This window comes from Macaca nemestrina, chromosome 8, assembly GCF_043159975.1.
Source record: "Macaca nemestrina isolate mMacNem1 chromosome 8, mMacNem.hap1, whole genome shotgun sequence".
Taxonomy (NCBI): domain Eukaryota; kingdom Metazoa; phylum Chordata; class Mammalia; order Primates; family Cercopithecidae; genus Macaca; species Macaca nemestrina.
In genome coordinates, this window is record NC_092132.1 from 32,854,668 (window position 1) to 32,874,940 (window position 20,273).

Here is a 20,273-nt window from a genome sequence, read left to right on the forward strand (position 1 = left end):
TTTTATTTATGAGTTAAATAGCATTGACTTGATCATTACTATAAAACTCTTCTCTTTTTAAAGGCTTCCTAATTAACACTTGCCTTTCATTTTGATTAAGCAATTTTATGCATGCTTCCAAAATTTCATAGTTGAATGATCCAGTTTCATTTTATTCTGATGATTATAGTGGAGCTTCAACAGTATTTGTTTTCTACCTTTTGACTCAACAATGTTAAATACATTGTAGCTAGCAGATTTTGGTGCTGAATTAGATTCACCCAGCTGAACCTAAAATAATTTTTATTTCCTGAAAGTACTAGCTCTTTCATCATGCCCTTTCTTTAAATGATTGTTTTTTTAAAAAAAATGTCTTATAAAAAGTTTTTCTTAAAAAAAAACCAAAAAAACATATATATATGTACTGCCTGGTTCAGTGGCTCATGCCTATAATCCCAGCACTTTGGGAAGCCAAGATGTAGAGATAGTTTTAGTCCAGGAGTTCAAGACCAGCCTGGGCAGCATGACAAAACCCCATCTCTACAAAAAATACAAAAATTAGCCAGGCTTGGTGGGGCGTGCCTATAGTGCAAGCTACTTGGGAGGCTGAGGTGGGAGTGTCACCTGAGCTGGGGGAAGTTGAGGCTGCAGTGAGCCATAATCACACCATTGTACTCCAGCATGGGTGACAGAGACCCTGTCTTTAAAAAAAAAAAAAAAAAAAAAAGGTATACTGTATGCTTCTAACCGAATATACAGAGAATTTTGTGTTTACATATTTTTTTTTATTTTTAGGTTAAGAATGATGTCTTAATATTTTATTTTTTTTAATTTTAGTTCAGCACCTAACACAGGCATAGAACTAAATAACTAAATGTTGACTTATTTTGTTACTTTTTACATTGTTACACATAGGAAAAATTTATATGTATAAAGTAATGTTTCTACTATCTATCATTAATTTTTGCTTCTCATTACTCCTAAATATTTTTTAAAAATTAGGAAAGACTTTTTAAAGAAATGAAAAACAAATTTCAACAACCAGTTTTGACTTCCCCAGTTACATGAATTACTTGTTCTATTTATATTCTCCCTTTATTTGGCTATTTTTGACAAACTGAAAGTTATTACAATGTATCCACACATAAATAGAGAAGTAGTTTTATCCAAGAAACAATTGTTTACATTTTATTTATGTTTATATTTTTCATAACAATTAAATTATATGTTGGTGAGAAGTTAAGGGTAACACAAGGAAAATATTATTGGGGATATCTCGATAATATCACCACAAATAAGATCCACTGGATCTAGTGGTTAAATGATTTGATTGTGAATGTGCAGCTCTAAACACAGAATTAATATACTATGTAATATAGAATCATAAAATAAATGTATTCAGAAGCATACTTCTGAGAATATTGAACATTTGAAACTGAGACATGCAAGTTATATTTTGCCACAAGCAAGGTTTTCTTACCTCTGAATTATCCCCAATGACTACTATTCTTAAGAAATGAAAAGTTAAATGTTATGTAATCAAACCAAAATCATGCATTCCTGAGCTACCAACCTCAACATTTGGTTTGATTTTGTTGAAGACAGAAATTCTTGCTGATAACTAAAACAGAAACTTATTTGCATGATAAATTAGATTCCTCCAGGGATTCAAGGTATTCCCTGATAATATTAGGAAATTTGTGTATACAGTCCTCTAGTATCCAAATACTTTCAAGAGTAAATGTACATTTTTTAAAAACTTGACAGTGTTTATAAAAAGAGAGAGACCAAGCAATGTTTGCTGTTAGGAATTCAATGACCATGTCGCCTTGAACTTAAGACTCTAAATTCCTCACTTTCTCTTATTTCTACCTTTTCTCTCTGCTGTAAAGAACAAGTAAACAAACTGTAGAAGCCTAGAGGGTATACATAAGTCTATAGATTCCATCAATTACAAATGGAGCGTGCAAGAAAGGCCTTATCAGTGGAGACTTAGAATTTCTGTGTAGAAAATGTTTAGGGTAATGTGGTTAGAAAAGAACATTTAGGGGCCCTGGAAAAAAAATTGGCATAACCTTAACATTAAATTCTAATAAAGATACTTTGAAAGAAAGGTTAATTATACACAAGTTTTTATTTAAAATCATATTAAAACATTCTAAATAAATCATCGGATTAAAACCAACTATCAATTATAAGAAAAATATACAGATTAATATAATAATAACAAAATATTCCATTGTATACCACCTAAAAATCATCTCTTAGGTGACATCAATGTAGTTATGGAGGAACACTTATGCTATGGCAAGATCCCTAGATGTGGAATCTAACATAATTTTTACTCTAGCACCGGGCCATGAGTAAGTAAGGCAATCTGAGCTAACAGACCAGTAATTTCAAGCAGTATTCTCCACTTTTTCTTGTTATTATTGTTCACCTAAGAAGCCCATGAAACTCCGTGAAACAAAATAGTATAGAATAAAGTCTGTCAGGGAGAGTTGATCTTTAGGGAACCACAAATCATTGTAATATCTAAAATATTATTGCTCCCAAGAACCAATTTTTACACCTTGGAGGTCATAATGATTATGTTGGGAATGCATGCCTTACAGGAAAAGGAATGGTAATACGCATTGTTGGTAAACCCTGGATTTAATTACTACATACTTTTTAGAAAACTATCTAGAAATATATGAACATGTCCCATATTTCATATCCCATATTTCTGGAATCCCGTATTTCTAGAACTTTTTTACTGAAGTACAAGTACCAAAAAACATGAGGTTACAAGTAAAAGAGTGTTTGTATCAGCATTACTTGTAGTAGCAAAAACTTGAGTTCATTAATACAGGAATGGTAGAGCAAGTTATGATGGAGTCACTATACATCTCTCAAACAGAAGAATTTGTATTACTGACCTGAAGAGATGTCTATAATGCATTAATAAAAGAAAAACAAATTAGTACAGTAAGTAGTTATACCTTCAGAAAAATAAGAATGATGTGTGGGAGCTTATCAATTTCTTTATTGTGTATTTTTGCTTTATTAAGTTGTTTCTAAAAGCATTTAGAACTCCTTTAACTTAATATTTTTTAAAATGTCAAATATGAAACAAGTTAACGAACATGGAAAAGTTACAACTGCACCAGACACAAATTTATTTTATATTAATCATGTTGTTGGAAAAGCAAGTGTTTGATCTCCTTGAGAAAGTTGCAGAGAAACAGCCAACTAACCAAGTAACCAACTTTCAAAACCAATCTTTAGGTAGATATTCTTAATTTTAAATTGTCTCCCAGAAAAAGCATTTTTAAAATAATAAGAACAGAAGCTATATCACCTGATTTAAGTCTTACTTAAAGTATACTAAGCTTGGAATTTTAAAATTATACATGTGAATTATAACTTCCTTAACCTTGTGTTCATAGAAACCAATATATTTAGTTGTCCTTAGGAAATGTACTGATCTGATTTAGAAAAAGTACACTTTTCTCTTTTTCATACATGTAAATACATGCTCTGAATTATTATTGACACATTTACATTTAAATTATAAATATATTTTACAGATTTACGATGGAAAAGATAAAACAACTCATCTACTAGGTGCCTTTACTGGTGCATCTATGCGTGGACTGACACTTAGTAGTACTTCAAATCAGCTCTGGCTAGAATTTAATTCCGATTCTGAAGGGACAGACGAAGGCTTTCAACTTGTGTATACCAGTAAGTATTTTAGAAGAGTAAAATGGTCAAACACTGGGGTGTTGCATGTATATTAAATAATTACATTGCATGTATATTAAATAATTACGATGCCCAATATTTGATGATTAATTTACAGCTCCTTTCTACATATATAATTTTGTGTGACCCTAACAACAGCCTGGTAAGTTACAGGTATTTTAGTTATTGCCATTTTACAGTTGAAACAACTCAGTTTGTTTTACAGAGGTTAAGTAATTTTTGACTCAGAGTTTATTTTTAAGTAGCCAGATTCTCCTCATCCAATATTTAAGAAATACAATAAAACTTTTGTCAGATGGAAATCCAATGTTTGAACTCCCATCTTTAACTACAAAAATGCATACAACACCTGTGCAATAATTATCATTGGTCAGTTATAAATGATAACTAAAAGGCTTCAGGTTGTTTCACACTAAAGAGTAGCTAAAGCTTTCAGTTTGCTCTGCTTTTGTGTTGACTTGTTTTATAACAAATTCTTTCTCACAGATCTATTAATTCATTATATTAAAGTCAGCTATTTTGACTATTTAAATAAGTTGAAGTTAAAACACTAAGAACCAGAGGTAGGTGGGTTACATCAACTGTTATATGAATTAAATGAATGTGTTTTACTAGTACCATAATATAAGAAACAGACTAATTACACCAATGAAAAATAAATTCTATTCAAATAGTATATTTCTTGAGTTTCTACTCTGTTCAAGATTCTGTGCTAATAAGTTAAAGTGCATATAAAAGAGGTGTTACTTCCTATGTATTTAAAAAATTTACAATCTATCAGATCAAACTGATTCTTGGAAGGTCAGCGCACTCGTTAATGTTGTATAGCAAAATAAGTAGCAATACTCAAAAACCTTTATTGCTAGAATGCTTGAGAAAATCTACTGACTCCTATAAATTTTCTCAAGAAGTCAGATGAATGGAAATTATTGTAGAAACTAAGAGGTTAAAAAGGTTACAGTATCAAAGACAATCGTATGGGATCTTAAAGAGAATTTGAATCAAATTATAGTTTGTGTAAAGAGTCTATCTTAATGGTATAAGAAATAGGAGCCAAGAGAATATACTGACTCATTGTATGAAAACATTTTTGTGCATAATACTGAGACATTATCTATTTCTTTCAGGGCTTTTCTTTCTACCTGTTAAAATTGTTACATCACTAACATTAACTAAACATAAATTAACAAAATGAATGCTGAATACACATTTTAAAATTCTCATAACTGTGTGTACAATGTGATTTCTTATGAATCTTCCTAAAGAAAAATAATAGTCCAAACAAATTGTGTTTACAAGTATTGTTATGTGATGGACTAAAAGTAATGATATTGAGTACTATTGCTCAAATGTAATTGGTGTGATCTGCTCAGATGGGAAAACTTTTTTTTTTTTTAATCTGCTTTCCTCTTTCTCTTTCTATGTTTTCTAACACGGCCACTGATGATTTTAAAGTAGTATCAAAATGAATGACACAACGTTTACATAATGGTTTTTGCTCTGCATCATTTTGCATTTCTTTTCTTTTCTTTCTTCTTCTTCTTTTTTTTTTTTTTTTTCTTTTTTTGAAGACAGAGTTTCACTCTTGTTGCCCAGGCCAGAGTGCAATGGCGCGATCTCTGCTCACTGCAACCTCTCCCTCTCGGGTTTCAGCAATTCTCCTGCTTCAGCCTCCCTAGTAGGTGGTATTAGAGGGGCCCACCACCATGCCTGGCTAATTTTTGTATTTTTAGTAGAGATGGTGTTTCACCGTGTTGGCCAGTCTGCTATCGAACTCCTGACCTCAGGTGATCCTCCCGCCTAGGCCTCGCAAAGTGCTGGGATTATAGGCGTTAGCCACTGTACCGGGCCTGCATTTCTGCTTGTCTAAAATATTTATGGGTTTCAAAGAGGAAATCTGGATTTTTTTTTGTTTTGATACATGACATCTATGTAGCTTGTGATTACTGATGAAAAAATAGTGGCCATTGTAGGACATACCTATATTTGAAATTATATGGGGTGCTCAGGTGTCTGGAATGAATAAGATCATTGACTTTATTGTCTTTAGTTTGAACTGTAGAATTTTAAAAAATATATATTTTAATTAGCAAATATTTGAAGTCACACCTCTTTTCTTAATTAACAATTAATTAATAATTGTCCATTAAAGGAAATGTGTGTTTATGAAGATTGGAAACTATAGAAGCGGGAAGAGAGTATAAATCCGTCACTCTTTAAAAAGGGAAAACTTACATTTGTAAATATTTTTCAGTCTTAGAAATAAAACTAAAAATTTCAGTATCATATCTGTAACCAAAATGTTGGTAGCCTACTTCCAAGGTATCTTTGGATATCAGTAGACAATACTGTGAACCAACAGTTGGATTCTGAGCTGTATTCTGTTGGGAAGGGCTTTAGAAACAGTGACACATCTGTTTTTAAGTGTATTTGTTCCTAAGTATTACTTCTTATTTTTATAGCAGCAACTTTTCTACATATCTGCAACTATCTAAATAGTTAAACGCAGATTTCCTAGCTTTAAAAGTAGTTTGTTCCCATCCTCCAAGTATATACTATTTGTCTTCCAACCATAGCACCTGTGCCCAGGCTATTTTCTTTTTTGTGCATGTCCTACTGACTTTGGATACCAATTGAACTTCAAGATCCACCTGAAATATTTACTCATGAATGCTTATTCTGATTCTCTCAGCTGGAATTAGCAGTCATTTCAATATTTCTTGTGTGCTAGTTTATATATGCTACTAATATAACAGTTATCACATTGCATTGTGGTTATACTTGTTTGTAAACATATGTGCATCGTTCTTCAATAGGCTATTTTCCTTCATAGCATCTTTAGTCCATTTAGTTCAATTGCATCTTTTTACATATTCTTGATAAATTAAGATGTCATCTGAATATGAATTTTATAAAATGCTTTCATGATAGTAAAATGGTTCTACTAAGCCACATATTTTAAATATTCACAAAATTATTGGAAGCAGTAATTATTCAATTCCTGAACATGATAGAACGTGCATCAGTGGTTCACATAGGGAAAATGGGAAAGACCAGGATTTCGTGTTTAAATGCTCATATCCAGTTATTCCTAAGGCCAACTCTAACGCTGTCCATTCTGTGGTACATTTCTCTTACAATGATTCCAATTTCATTTCTGAAATATCTAACTGAGAGAATAATAGGTATTGCAGAGGAGATCACAGTACTCACATTGAGAGAATCGAAACAGGAGCGAGAACATTTGTCTAGGGAGGATCAGGTAAGACTTCATAAAGGAGGCCATATTAAAGGTCGGGTTGGTGGTTCACAGAAAGAAATGGTGGGGAGTATTACAGACAAAGAGAAAGGAATGAGGAAAGACACAGAGATTAGGAAGAACATTCAAGGAAAATAATCTAATTCAGATTAATCCCACATATCTTGATGCTTCTCACAATTTCTAGTGGAGTGGGGGAACAAGCAGACTTTTTTTGGCCATCCTATCAAATGATACCTGCACTATTTAATGATAGTCACTTTCTATTCCATTATCTATTTTGTTGAGTTAGCAACATTTGCCATTGTCTGATTATTTTCAGTTTTGGGTAGATAAGATTGCATTTGACTGAGATAAAATGAAAAAAGTATGTTAGAACAGACCTTTAAAGTGCATTTTATTTCAATTATCTTATTGATCCATTCATTATGTAATTGCTAAGTATAGCAAGTGGCCTGGTACACACAGTGACTTAAATGTTGCTTTTGTCTTTAAGTGATGGAAAACCTTACCATGGCCTAAATAATCAGGGTTTATTTTGTTCATATAAGAAAAAGTAAAGAGTGAGAAAGTAGGTAGATCTTGATTCAACTATTTAACAAGATCAACAAGGATTTTGCTCCTGTCTTTCTGCTGTGGCATGTCTAGAGGGTTCACTTTTTATTTTCATGTTTGTGATAACATAGTCATAATTTGGCTACTGTAATTATGGGCATGTTTAAGGCATGAAGAAAGGAAAAATGGGTAGTGCCAGCCACATAGACTCCTTTTATCAGAAATACAAAATCTTTCCTGGGAATCCCTGTAAGATACCCTCTTAAGTCTCTATCCAAAACTGGGCCATATGGTTCTGCCTTAACTTTCCAGCAAAGCAACCTGGAATATTCAGTATTTGGAAGACTAAATAATTAGTTTAACTTTAGACTATCATGATTCACTGCTGGATATAGTTAGATTATAGCTGGGAACAAAATCAGAGTTGTTAGCAAGGAAGAAGGGAGATATTGAGAAGACAACTTACAGTATTTACTGCAATGTACAGCTAGTTTAATCAGTATTTTTTAAAAATAGGTTAAAGATACTGAACTAATACCCGCTTCTATGATTAATAGTGTCATGGAAGGCCAGAAACTCTTGGGTGTTTATAATGGAAAAGTATACGGCTGACTCATGATTAATAGTTTTAGCTCTACTATGCTAAGAAGACTGTGAGCTTCTCTAATCTCCTTCCACCAACAAATAAATTATATGCATACCTAGTATGAAAATCCTATACCACACTAGAGGGGGAGAAAATATCCCATTCCCTTTTCTTTTCTTTTTTTCTTTTCTTTTTTTTTTTTTTTTTTTTTTGGTCTGTTGCTCTGTTGCCCAGGCTGGAACCTCTGTCTTCTGGGTTCAAGCAATTCTCCTGCCTCAATCTCTTAAGTAGTTGGGATTACAGGTGCCCACAACCACGCCTGGCTAATTTTTTGTATTTTTAGTAGAGACAGTGTTTCACCATGTTGGCCAGGCTGGTCTCGAACTCCTGACCTCTAATGATCCGCCTGTCTTGGCCTCCCAAAATGCTGGGATTAGAGGTGTGAGCCACCACACCAGCCCCATTCTTTTTTCTAAAGCAAATTAAATCTGTTCAGTCTTCATCTTTAGAGTTGTCATGAAAAATCTCATTTAGTCTTTTTGGGGAAATATTCTTCTCCCAAATAAATAAATAAATTTCTCAGTCAACTCTAGTTTGATCTGACAATTAAAGTTTGGACAGCTATACTGTTGAATATAAAACGTGTGAGATACACTTAGATATTTTTTTACCTCTGGGGGCTTTCACTGCTCTTTCATCCCTCTAACTTCCCAGAATCCAACTCCCTTATTGAGTCAGGCCAAAACAATTACTGTCATTTACTCTTGCCTTTGAGAAATCTGAAACTCATCCCAAATAAATATTCAAATGAGACATATTGTTAGGTGCTTTACCTGACACAAGTTACTTGTTAATTTCCCTGTGAGGAGGAACCAATAAAGGCATACCTGTTCTTCTGAGAGAGTACAGGGTGTAGGGTGAGAGAAAATTATTACTTCCTTCTAGAGTTGGAAAACAGATCAGAAATTGAGATCACAATACAGTATCCTTCCTAAAACATCACTCTGTTCTGGATAATCCTATAACAGAATTCAGCAAAACCCAATAGGATATTTTGCCCAGATTCCTCCAACCTCTCAACACACATTTCAAAAACGATTTCTGAATCTGGTGTATTTTACTCTCTAAAGGCTAAGTTGTAGAGACATCATTTCTACTTGGTCACCTGACATATCTTCCCTTTTACTCTTCTATTGAAATTCACTAATTTATTTATTATTGAAATTATTAATCTGGTCATAGTTTTACATTTTGTCTTTTCCCAGTGGAATATTATATATTGAGAATATAGAGAACAATTAATAAGAGAAAGTTCCTTCCCATAAGAAAGTAACTTTTTAGTGGGACAAGACATAAAGTTATGAACAAAAGGTAAGAGAACTACATTTAGAAGTAATTTAAAACAGGGCAATGGGATAGATAGTACAGATGAGATCACTTAGCTAATTTGTTCAGACTACATCTTAGAGCAGATGTTATCTGAGTTCACACCTAAGTGATAAGAAAGAATAACCACATACAGGCAAAGGGTTCTAGTTGGAGGGAGTAGCAAGTACAAAGGCCTAAAAGAAGCCTGAGCTTGAGTTCTATGGCTGTAGCTAAATAAGCAAGGAGAATGAGACAAAATGAGAGATAAAGTTGGAAACTAGCAGTAGCAAATAACCGGGGTTCATCATCTCATGACAAGGGAATCGAGGTCAAGGACACAAGAAGTGGGTTTAGGAGCTGAGGTTTAATAGCCAAAAGAAAGAGCAAGGAGAACAGCTCTCTTTCTTGTGAGAGAGAGGGGTTCCCAAATGGGACTTCCAGCTCACAGCGGAGTACACCAGTACACCAGATTTTATAGACAGGCTTATGAGGTGGTGTCTGATTTTCATAGGGCCCAAAGATTAGTTGAACCAGGTATGATATTTACATAACACACCAGAAGCTGGCTGCCCCATCCTAATCTTATTTTGCAAATGGAATCTTTGCCTGGCCTGCACCATGCTGCCTTCTCCTTACTGTATGCACGGCTGGCAAAGAGAAGAGAAGAAAGAGCCACCATTTTGAACATGCCTAGTCCCAAGTAGCCTTTTTCTATTGGCACAACTGACAGCATTCACCATGTAAGTGTCCAACTTGCTTGTCTATGCTTGCAGCTTGATTTTAGAAGCTGCTCTGTTAGAAAAGAAAATGACAAAAATTAATTCAAGATGTATTGGAGACTTAAATGTTAGACCTAAAACCATAAAAACCCTAGAAGAAAACCTAGGCAATACCATTCAGGACATAGGCATGGACAAGGACTCATGTCTGAAACACCAAAAGCAATGGCAACAAAAGCCAGAATTGACAAATGGAATCGGAGTAAACTAAAGAGCTTCTGCACAGCAAGAGAAACTACCAGCAGAGGGAACAGGCAACCTACAGAATGGGAGAAAATATTTGCAATCTACTCATCTGACAAAGGGCTAATATCCAGAACCTACAAAGAACTCAAACAAATTTACAAGAAAAAAATCAAACAACCCCATCAAAAAGTGGGCAAAGGATATGAACAGACACTTCTCAAAAGAAGACATTTATGCAGCCAACAGACACATGAAAAAATGCTCATCATCACTAGCCATCGGAGAAATGCAAATCAAAACCACAATGAGATACTATCTCACACCGGTTAGTTAGCAATCATTAAAAAGTCAGGAAACAACAGGTGCTGGAGAGGTTGTGGAGAAATAGGAACACTTTTACACTGTTGGTGGGCCTGTAAACTAGTTCAACCATTGTGGAAGACAGTGTGGTGATTCCTCAATGATCTAGAAATACCATTTGACCCAGCCATCCCATTACTCGATATATACCCAAAAGATTATAACTCATGCTGCTATAAAGACACGTGCACACATATGTTTATTGTGGCACTATTCACAATAGTAAAGACTTGGAACCAACCCAAATGTCCATCAATGACAGATTGGATTAAGAAAATGTGGCACATATACACCATGGAATACTATGCAGCCAGAAAAAGGATGAGTTAATGTCCTTTGTAGGGACATGGATGCAGCTGGAAACCATCATTCTGAGCAAACTATAATAAGGACAGAAAACCAAACACCGCATGTTGTCACTCATAGGTGGGAACTGAACAATGAGAACACTTGGAAGGAAGGGGAACATCACACACCGGGCCTGTTGTTGGGTGGGGGGAGGTGGGAGGGATAGCATTGGGAGATATATCTAATGTAAATGATGAGTTAATGGGTGCAGCACACCAACATGGCACATGTATACACATATAACAAACCTGCACGTTGTGCACATGTACCCTAGAACATAAAGTATAATTTTAAAAAAAGAAAAGAAAAGAAAATGACTTGGTGGCTGCTTTTCATTAAAAGGAAAAAGTTACTAAGAACTCCCATACCCCCACTATCTGTCTAAATAATTTCTTAACTCCTATATCATCAGAGGTGAGGTGGAGTATAGTACGGGCTTGGATTTCATTTAAAAGACACGTAGATACTTTGGTCATTATCATAATGTTCAATATAAAAGTTACAAATAATAACAGCTACCATTTATCTACCACCTACTAGATGCAAGGTATCCCAAAGAGGCAGATAATATTATTATTTCCAGGGAGAAAATGAGGAAATAAAAAGCATGGCAAAGTTACCTTCCTCAGCCAAGGTCACATAGCTAACAAGTACAGACATGGAAACTGAACTGAGAGTCTCTGCCTCTAGAATCCATGTTTCTAACCACTATGCTATACTAGCTCTGAACTCAAGATTTGGTTCTTTATATTTGAAGATTTATAGATTTAATGTATTTTTAAAACTGTCTATGTAAATGTAAAAAAAATAAAAATAAAAAAAGAGAGAAATAATATTAGTGCAATTCTTCCCATAGAAACTTTTGTCATTTTATTCTTGAGAATCTGAATGTTTTCATGTTCGTTACGTTTACTATTAGGGAAAGACTTAGTCCTGCATCATTCATATTGTTCATGAAGTCTCTAAACGCTACTTGTTGAAGATTACTTCATTACAGATTCTTTTAGCCCTGTTTACTTATAGTTATCCTACTTTTATTTTGTAAAAAGGAATTGAGTATTTTTAACAGCCATCTATTTACAGAGCTAAATTGCACCTTATTGATGGACTATACTATTGTCTTATCAAAAGCTGACCTGCTAAATATGCATGTTGCCCAGCCATTAGGCAGTACTCTGGGCTCAGATGTTTTCTTGTTATCTCCTCTGCACATTTAATTTACAAAAAAATCCCACTGGAGAAATGTTCATTATCCCAAGAGAAAACTGTAAATATATTTGATTGTTCACAGCCTTCCAGTTTTGTTGCTTGAAATCATTTAATAATCTACATGAGGCATGGCCATTTCAAATTTTATATTCAAATTAAAGATGGGCATTAACTAATTTGTGATGCTTTTTCTTGTATACTAGCCTTGTGAATATACAACAAATTACTCTTTAATTTAGTTACTGGTTTGTTGTTGGCAATGTAAATCATAAAAAATTATCAGATGACTTATTAACTCTACCCTTATTCTTACTATATAACTCATCTAATGCAAATGAAAGTGAAAAATAAGTAAATTGCAAGGGAGCAATAAAGCCACCCCATGTGGTTCCATGTCCTATAAATCAGTTAGCAGATATGTTTGACATTTCTTATATTTTTAAAATACCAAAATAAATTGGGTGATAAGGGAAGTATTGATCAATGCTGCATGATATAGTCCAAAGTATTCTAACTGAAATACTAAAGAAAAGTTTATTAATTAATTGTAATTTACATAGACAATATTAAATTTCTTCATACTAGAATAGTAAAAGTATCATTTTCATAGCCTTTGCATCATAGAAGTTTAGTAAATTTAAACTTACATATCTAAGGACCTACTAATTTACACGTTACATAAAATTAATTTCTGACAAGTTGAAGACCTAAAATGTAAATATCACAACTTTAAAATGTTTAGAAAATAAAAGTGTGACCTAGAAAAACTGTGTCTTTAAGGTAGAAGAAGATTTCTGAAATAAGATATACAAGCAAAAATTCATCAATAACGAGTAGCATTTCTGACCTTCTAAGCACTCCTTGAAGTGTAGAAACCAAAAATCTGGCAACTACATTTTTCAGATTCTTCTGCCAACAAATATCTCTGCTTAGATTCTGCCAATTAAAGACAGACCTGTGAGAGCTGAAAGGTGAGATTGATGGAGAAGCCATTATTTTCCACCAGCAGCTACAGGCAGGAGTGTGTTGCTGGCAGGTGGTTGTATGTGGCAGCAGCTTCCCTGAACTGCTGAGTTTCCTGAAAGCCAGCAGTGGTCTTCTGACTTTCACACCCTTTGCATTTCCAAAATCATCAAGGCCTCAAATTTCTTGTTTTGAATCTTAGCTACACACAGTACATAAGTGGCTTCTGTTGTCCTGACCAAATCTTGGAGAAAAAAAAGGAACGGAACGGAATGGAAAGGAAAGGAAAGGAGAGGAGAGAAGAGGGGAGGGGAGGAGAGGGGAGAAGGAAGGGAAGAAGGACGGGAAGAAGGAAGGGAAGAAGAAAGGAAAGGAAGAAGGAAAGGAAAAAGGAAAATCTACAGTGTCCCAATAGAAAGGGACACTGTAAACAAAGGTGAAACATTTGAAAAGGAGGTATTTATACAATGGAAAACATACACTCTCTAGAAAAAAAATCCAGAAATCAATAAGGGAAAAAAAAAAAAAAAAAAAAGGCCCAAAAGAAAACCATGGACTAAAACAAATTTCACAGCAGAGGGAAGTTCAGCAGAATAAAAAATGCTTAACTTGATAGGTATTAAGAAATGAAAAATTCTTTTTTTTTAGTTTATAAGTGTGATGATTAGGTTTTCACACTTGTGTGAGATGTGCCTTCCTCAAACCTTGTTACAATATCTGCACATTGCCCATCGGACATGAAAGAAAAAAGAAATGAAAATGGAAACCCAAATAAGATGCTATGACACCGTAGCAGAGAAAATAAAAATCAGAAAGCTGTGCAACACCAAGTACTTATGACAATTTGCAGAAATTGAAACTTATAAACTTGGGGAATGTAAATTGGTAGTCACCTAGAAGAGTAATTTGGCAATATCTAATAAAATTCAATTTCTGTATATATTTAGATTACATCAACTATAGATTTAGGCCAAGTGCCAAATGCTGATTGATTTTGACCAAGTTAATATTCAGTTAAAGATGAACATCACCAACCTAGAATGTGGTACAAATATATGATGTACAAGACACAAACTTAGCACATTTAATATTACTTACTAGTTTATGTTTAACAGATTAAAATTTAGGACAGTCTGTCAGTAACATATTTTCTAGTAAGAACTTTATATGTAGTACTAAAAGCATCCACAGTTTTTTAAAAAAAGAATCTTTTATCTTAACTCCTGAAAGCAATCGGAAATGCATAGTAATAATTTCCACAAGCTTTTTTGCTTGAATACTTAACTTCCATAAACTGAAAACTAGAAGGGATTGTCTTCTTAAAGCATTCTTCTAAAGTTGTAGCTTCAAAGTTTGATTTTTTAATAGTTTGATTAGTGAGAAATACATGGTGTATCAAATATGTTTTTATTAGCTCTATTAATGAGAAAAAAGTATAACTGTTCTTCAGCATTTTTTTCTTTATTCCCTTAATATTCTTTATTATGTCTCAATCACAAAGGATTATCGCAGCTGTTGTTTGTTATCTTGAAGTATTTCCTGTTTGTGAATTTTGAGGTGGTAAAGTTGACATTCTGCTTTAAATACCTCTTCATTTAAATATAAAGAATTTTAAAATAGGATGTTTTCTTGCAAGACTTATGGCCAAAATGGAATTTAATCACCAAATATTAAATATAGTTCCCAAAAATTATTCTGCCTAATATTGTGAATTTAGTTCACCAACAATGCTATAGAGATTAAAATTATTGCAGAATAATGTAATATTCATTTGTCTCCTTGCATTATATCAACTTTTATTAACATATATGGTTTCGGCAAGCATATTTCTCTAACGTATTTAGCTAACATACTTTCCCAATTTCCTTTTTAACAATCTATTTCTTTTTTATATAGCAATTTGGAAGTCTTTACTATTGACGCATAAAACTAACATATCTTCATTGACCATTAAATTCTCTGAAATTTAACTTATAAAATATATATTTATATTTTAACTGAATTTTTTTAAAAGAGCAAGTAAAAGTCTTTTTAAGTTACATAAAATATATTTTATTACATTTAAAAATGAATTTTCACATGTCACTTTTATTTTTAAATGATGTAAATTATTTGTATTACTGGTAGTGTTTTGCTAGTAAGGTATGACATTACTCTATGTGAACACATAGTTATTCATAAACAAATTTAAAGAAATTATATTGAGGTCAAAATTATACTAAGTATCTTTTAGTAAGCCAAGACAGAAGTTAACTAATGGGCCGGGCGCGGTGGCTCACGCCTGTAATCCCAGCACTTTGGGAGGCCGAGGCGGGCGGATCACAAGGTCAGGAGATCGAGACCACGGTGAAACCCCGTTTCTACTAAAAATACAAAAAATTAGCCGGGCGCGGTGGCGGGCGCCTGTAGTCCCAGCTACTCAGGAGGCTGAGGCAGGAGAATGGCGTGAACCCGGGAGGCGGAGCTTGCAGTGAGCCCAGATCGCGCCACTGCACTCCAGCCTGGGCGACAGAGCGAGACTCTGTCTCAAAAAAAAAAAAAAAAAAAAAAAAAAAAAGAAGTTAACTAATGGATTAGGAGATTTTGGTTGAATCTTGAGGACAAAATGAACTTCAGGTCTTTAAATGGTGCATGCCCTATAAAAACACATGTACATGTGCAAAAGGAGACATAAAAGTATAGCATTTTCATAGCAGTAAAAAATTGGAAGGAATATAAATGCTGCAAAATAAATTAGTTTGGGAATATGTCACCAATGGAATACCACAGAGTAGTTAAAATAAATAAAATGTGTGTGCGTGTGTGTGCGTGCATGCGTGTGCATGCATGGGTATATAATTATAAAGATAAAATGCAATATCGGGCAATAAATATGAAGCCATAGAATTTTTAAAACCATTATATTATTTATAAAATGTGTGAACATTTGCAAAACACTGTATGTTGCTCATCGATGTATAGATATGTAATAAAAATATATGTGCAAGAATAATAAACTCAATTAGAATATTTGCTAGCTGTCAGTGGGGAAAAAACAGAAAGAGACTGGGGAAGAATACAAAAGAATCTTTAACTTCTTTTGTAATAATAATAATGTGAAAATGATTTAATATGAATGAAAATCTGAATATTAATCTGAATTAACATTGATATGAATCTGACACAACTATGATACAAAAATAGAATCTGATAGAGCTAGTAGATGAATTTGTTGTTATCCTTTTTTGTAGATTTCAAATAATAACTTACAAATAAATTAGATATCTTTGGAGACATATGCTACATGGTGGCAGGAAAGGAATGAAATCTCAGTTTAAGGTATTCAGAAAATCAAAAAGATCTGGGTAATGAGGATTATCAGTTCATTTGTGTTCTAGAAATTTTCATTTCATCAGAGTATAAAATTTCACAAGCAGTGGTGAATATTTATAACATATATGATTTTTCATACACATCTTTATTTAATTGTCAGTTTCAAGTATTTGAGCTTTTCAATGAAAAGACTAGCAGCTGAATGTTTCCATAAAGATAAGACATTTCTGCATATTTATGAATAAGCAACAATAATTCCACCAATTTGAACTAAATTATGTTGTGCTTTGTAGCTTAGATACTATTGTCCATGTGCATTTTCAGCTATAATGCAAAATATTATAAATTATCTTAATGTTCAAAGAATATATTCATTTTACCTCATCACCAGCAATTCACAACCACATTTACAGAAAATTCAAGATTTAAGGAAGGATGAATTTGGCAATAAACCTTGAAAACAGAGCTTAATTTCCATTTTTATTTTGAGAAATGATATATGGTAAAACTCAAAATACATTGCATCTTGAATGATAAACTGAATATTATGTCTGCTAGAAGAAATGCAAACTTGTAATTTTTAAGCAAAGACATTTTAAATGTAATATTAAGTATGTAGATCCATGCAAAGTAATATGTCCTGAAATTTTAAAGTTACTACTTCTGCTGTTTCTTCTGTGTTTGAGAGATTGACCTGGTTGACTATTTTTTCTTTACATTTGATTATATATGTCATGATTTCACTTAATGACTGCTAACCTCTTTATGGCTATGTCTCTGAAGCGATTTGCATGTTTACCCAGATGCGACTGTCATAAATTGAGACATTCAGGAAATTCTTGAAACTGTTTTTAAAAATTGTCTCTCAAATTCCAGTTTCTTATCAGCATTGCTTTATTTTTCAGTTGTGTCCTAGAAATAATTGTGTCTAAGAATCCACATTCACTAATGAACATTATTGAGCATTACTGAACATCTAACCTGTGCCAGGATTTGTGCTAGATAGGTACTGTGAGAGGGAGGAGGAAAAAAGGAAAGAATTTCAACTATACGAAAACAAGGAAAATAAATCATTGCAAATGAATTCAAATGTACAAATAATTCTATGGTTTAACAGAGGAGGAAGTGACTAAGACCCCTTAACAGAGACTAGGAAAGACTCCTAATGTTCTCTGAGAGATAATGTTTCTCTCAAATCACAGAAATAATAGGATAAACTTAGTTCTTAGAACTATACAAATTCTTGTGACTTTATGTTGTGACAATCTAGAAAGTCAATGATGCAAATTAGTGATTTAACACAAGTGAGCTAATATACACTTTTTTGCTTTCTAATTCAAATCTAGATTAATTTGGTCAAGAATCTATGTCTATAAAAGTGATGTAGATCCCTTTTTGATCACCATATAATTTAGGACACAAGAAAAAGTTTTTTCTCCACATTTTTGTCTTAAGTGATTTTCCTCATTCATAAAACTATCTAGAATATTCTTAAAGGTTTTCTAATCTCAGAAGTTGTAACTGATATAAGTTTTCACCTAATTGTCCTTGGTGCATTTATGACATCATTTACCCTGCATTTTTATATTTTGTAAAATATTAAAACAGAAGAAACTATATAGCTAGGGCAGCTTAGATTTTGATTTATTCATACCGGGTTTGGTTTATCTTTTGAAGTGTCTTTTTCTAGTTCCTTCAGAATCTTAATCATGTTGTGTTGTGACTGTTGGGGTTTTTAGCATTCACCTTTATTAATTTTACCTTGAATATGCAAATGAGATATTCAGGATGAAGGTAGATCCTTATTAAGTAATATAATGATGATGCTGATGTCTGTGTCAGCTCTCCTTTTACCCAGTCCTTACTCCTGTGGCAACACGATGAATACCTAACGAAAAAATCTACAGAAGTGGCTAGGGACTTCATAGACAAAGGAAGAAAAGTAAATGAGTTTATTCTGCTGCTTTCTCCCTCTCCTCTCCTGGAAGGTGGGAGAAAAAAGTATGCTCCTTGGAGACTATATGAAAAGGATCAGGCATTTTTACTCTAACCTTTTGTAATGTAAATGTACCTATCTAAGGGACATATTAATCTCCCATATCTCCAACTTTTATAACCTAGAGATTTCTGTAAATTTCTGGGCCTCATTCTTCATTTAAATGTAAACATAAACCTTCCTCACAGTTAAGTAAATTTCTCTGGAGTTTTCTCACTATTCATACAGTTGAAAATTAACTTCTCAAGTGTTGCTGTTAGCCCAGGATCTCAGTTTTTAGCAAATTCATTCAGAAAGCCCTAACCCCGTAGAAACACAAAAATATTATCTCTACATCTCAGAATGACAACATGTGGGAAGCCTCTATTTTTTTCTATTTTTTTCCTGTGAGAATTTCTAAGAATTATGCTTTTTCTGGAGAAACTAGAATGTAAAAATTTAGAGTTCATCAAGCTGATTAGTATATTAGCTCAATAAAGTATATTTTAAATATGAGAGTATTCACTTTCTTCTAAGGTTATACAACTAAAGCAGTCTGGTTATATTTGCAATTGACATATTTATTACTTGGCTAGTTATTATTTCACATATTTTGTCTTAATTTTAAAATTTTGATGATATAATCTTAGTAGTTATTTGATCAGTGATGCAAAACCCAATTCTCTTCTCACAACCCTTCTGACACCATATATGTATGTTTCTTCCTCACACTAACCAATTATCCAACTCTCTGGTATAGGGATAGAAAGCTGTGATGCCTTTGGTCACCCTCATACGTGTCATGCTGATATTCCTATAACAACAGATAAGTTAACAAGAGAAAAGCATAACAAATTTATTGAATCGTGGTTTTCTATGACATGGGAGCCTTTAGAAATAAAGACCTAAGGAACCCTGTAAAACTGTCTGTTTGTATGCTGTGGTTCAGTGATGAATGGACAGCTGTATAGAAATGAAACTGGTCGTAAAAGATATAATCTGTCAGTAATAGATTGAGAAGGGGAAACCCAGTAAGCCTATTTATTCAAATTTTTCTTGACCTCTTTATGTAGCTTTCCTTTCCAGGGTATGGGAGAGGATCCCTATGGAATGAGGGTTTTCAAGAGAGAAGGAAGAAAGTGACCTTTCTAGGTTCTGTGGTTCACTTTGGTGGAGAGGTTTTCTAGTTTTTATGATTCACCTTGGAGAAGAAGAATTCTGGCTTGTATGACTACCTTTGGGAGAGAGAAAGGGGCAAGGGGCAGGAGTGCAGAAGGTCAGAGAGACATTGCTTCTGAGGTCTTCTAATCTCTTTTCGTTCAAAGCACTCTACGTGCCAAAGTGCATACTTTGGGGTGTACTATTCTGAGAGCCAACCCTTGAAACCAACTTGATGTCTGGTAATTCAATTCAATTCTAACACTACTTGCAGTTAGTGTAGACCCCACAGTTTAGGGGCTCAATCCCACAAGAATGTCAACACTTCAGATGCTAACTGAAAAGCTGGGCCTCTTGTATTTCTGACTGATCAGCTACAAATTGGGGATTCCCATAATTTCCTCCTTGAGTATGATAATTTGCTAGAATACTCACAAAACTCAGAGAAACATTTACTTACCTTTATTGGTTTATTATAAAGGATAC

The 20,273-nt window shown here is 33.5% G+C and overlaps 1 protein-coding gene and 1 non-coding gene across 7 annotated transcripts in view; both read left to right on the plus strand.

Annotated features, from left to right (window-relative positions):
- LOC105475960 (CUB and Sushi multiple domains 3) overlaps window positions 1-20,273 on the plus strand; it is a 1,218,758-nt gene that overhangs the window by 868,569 nt on the left and 329,916 nt on the right. For all 6 annotated transcript variants that reach the window (XM_011731490.2, XM_071067898.1, XM_071067897.1 and 3 more), the window contains one exon: window positions 3,552-3,708. In XM_011731490.2, coding sequence (XP_011729792.2) covers window positions 3,552-3,708 — 157 coding nt within the window. The remainder of the gene's footprint in view (window positions 1-3,551; window positions 3,709-20,273) is intronic.
- On the plus strand, window positions 13,976-14,080 carry LOC112425648 (small nucleolar RNA U13). Its single transcript, XR_003016766.1, has one exon. It is a non-coding gene; the product is annotated as a small nucleolar RNA U13 (small nucleolar RNA).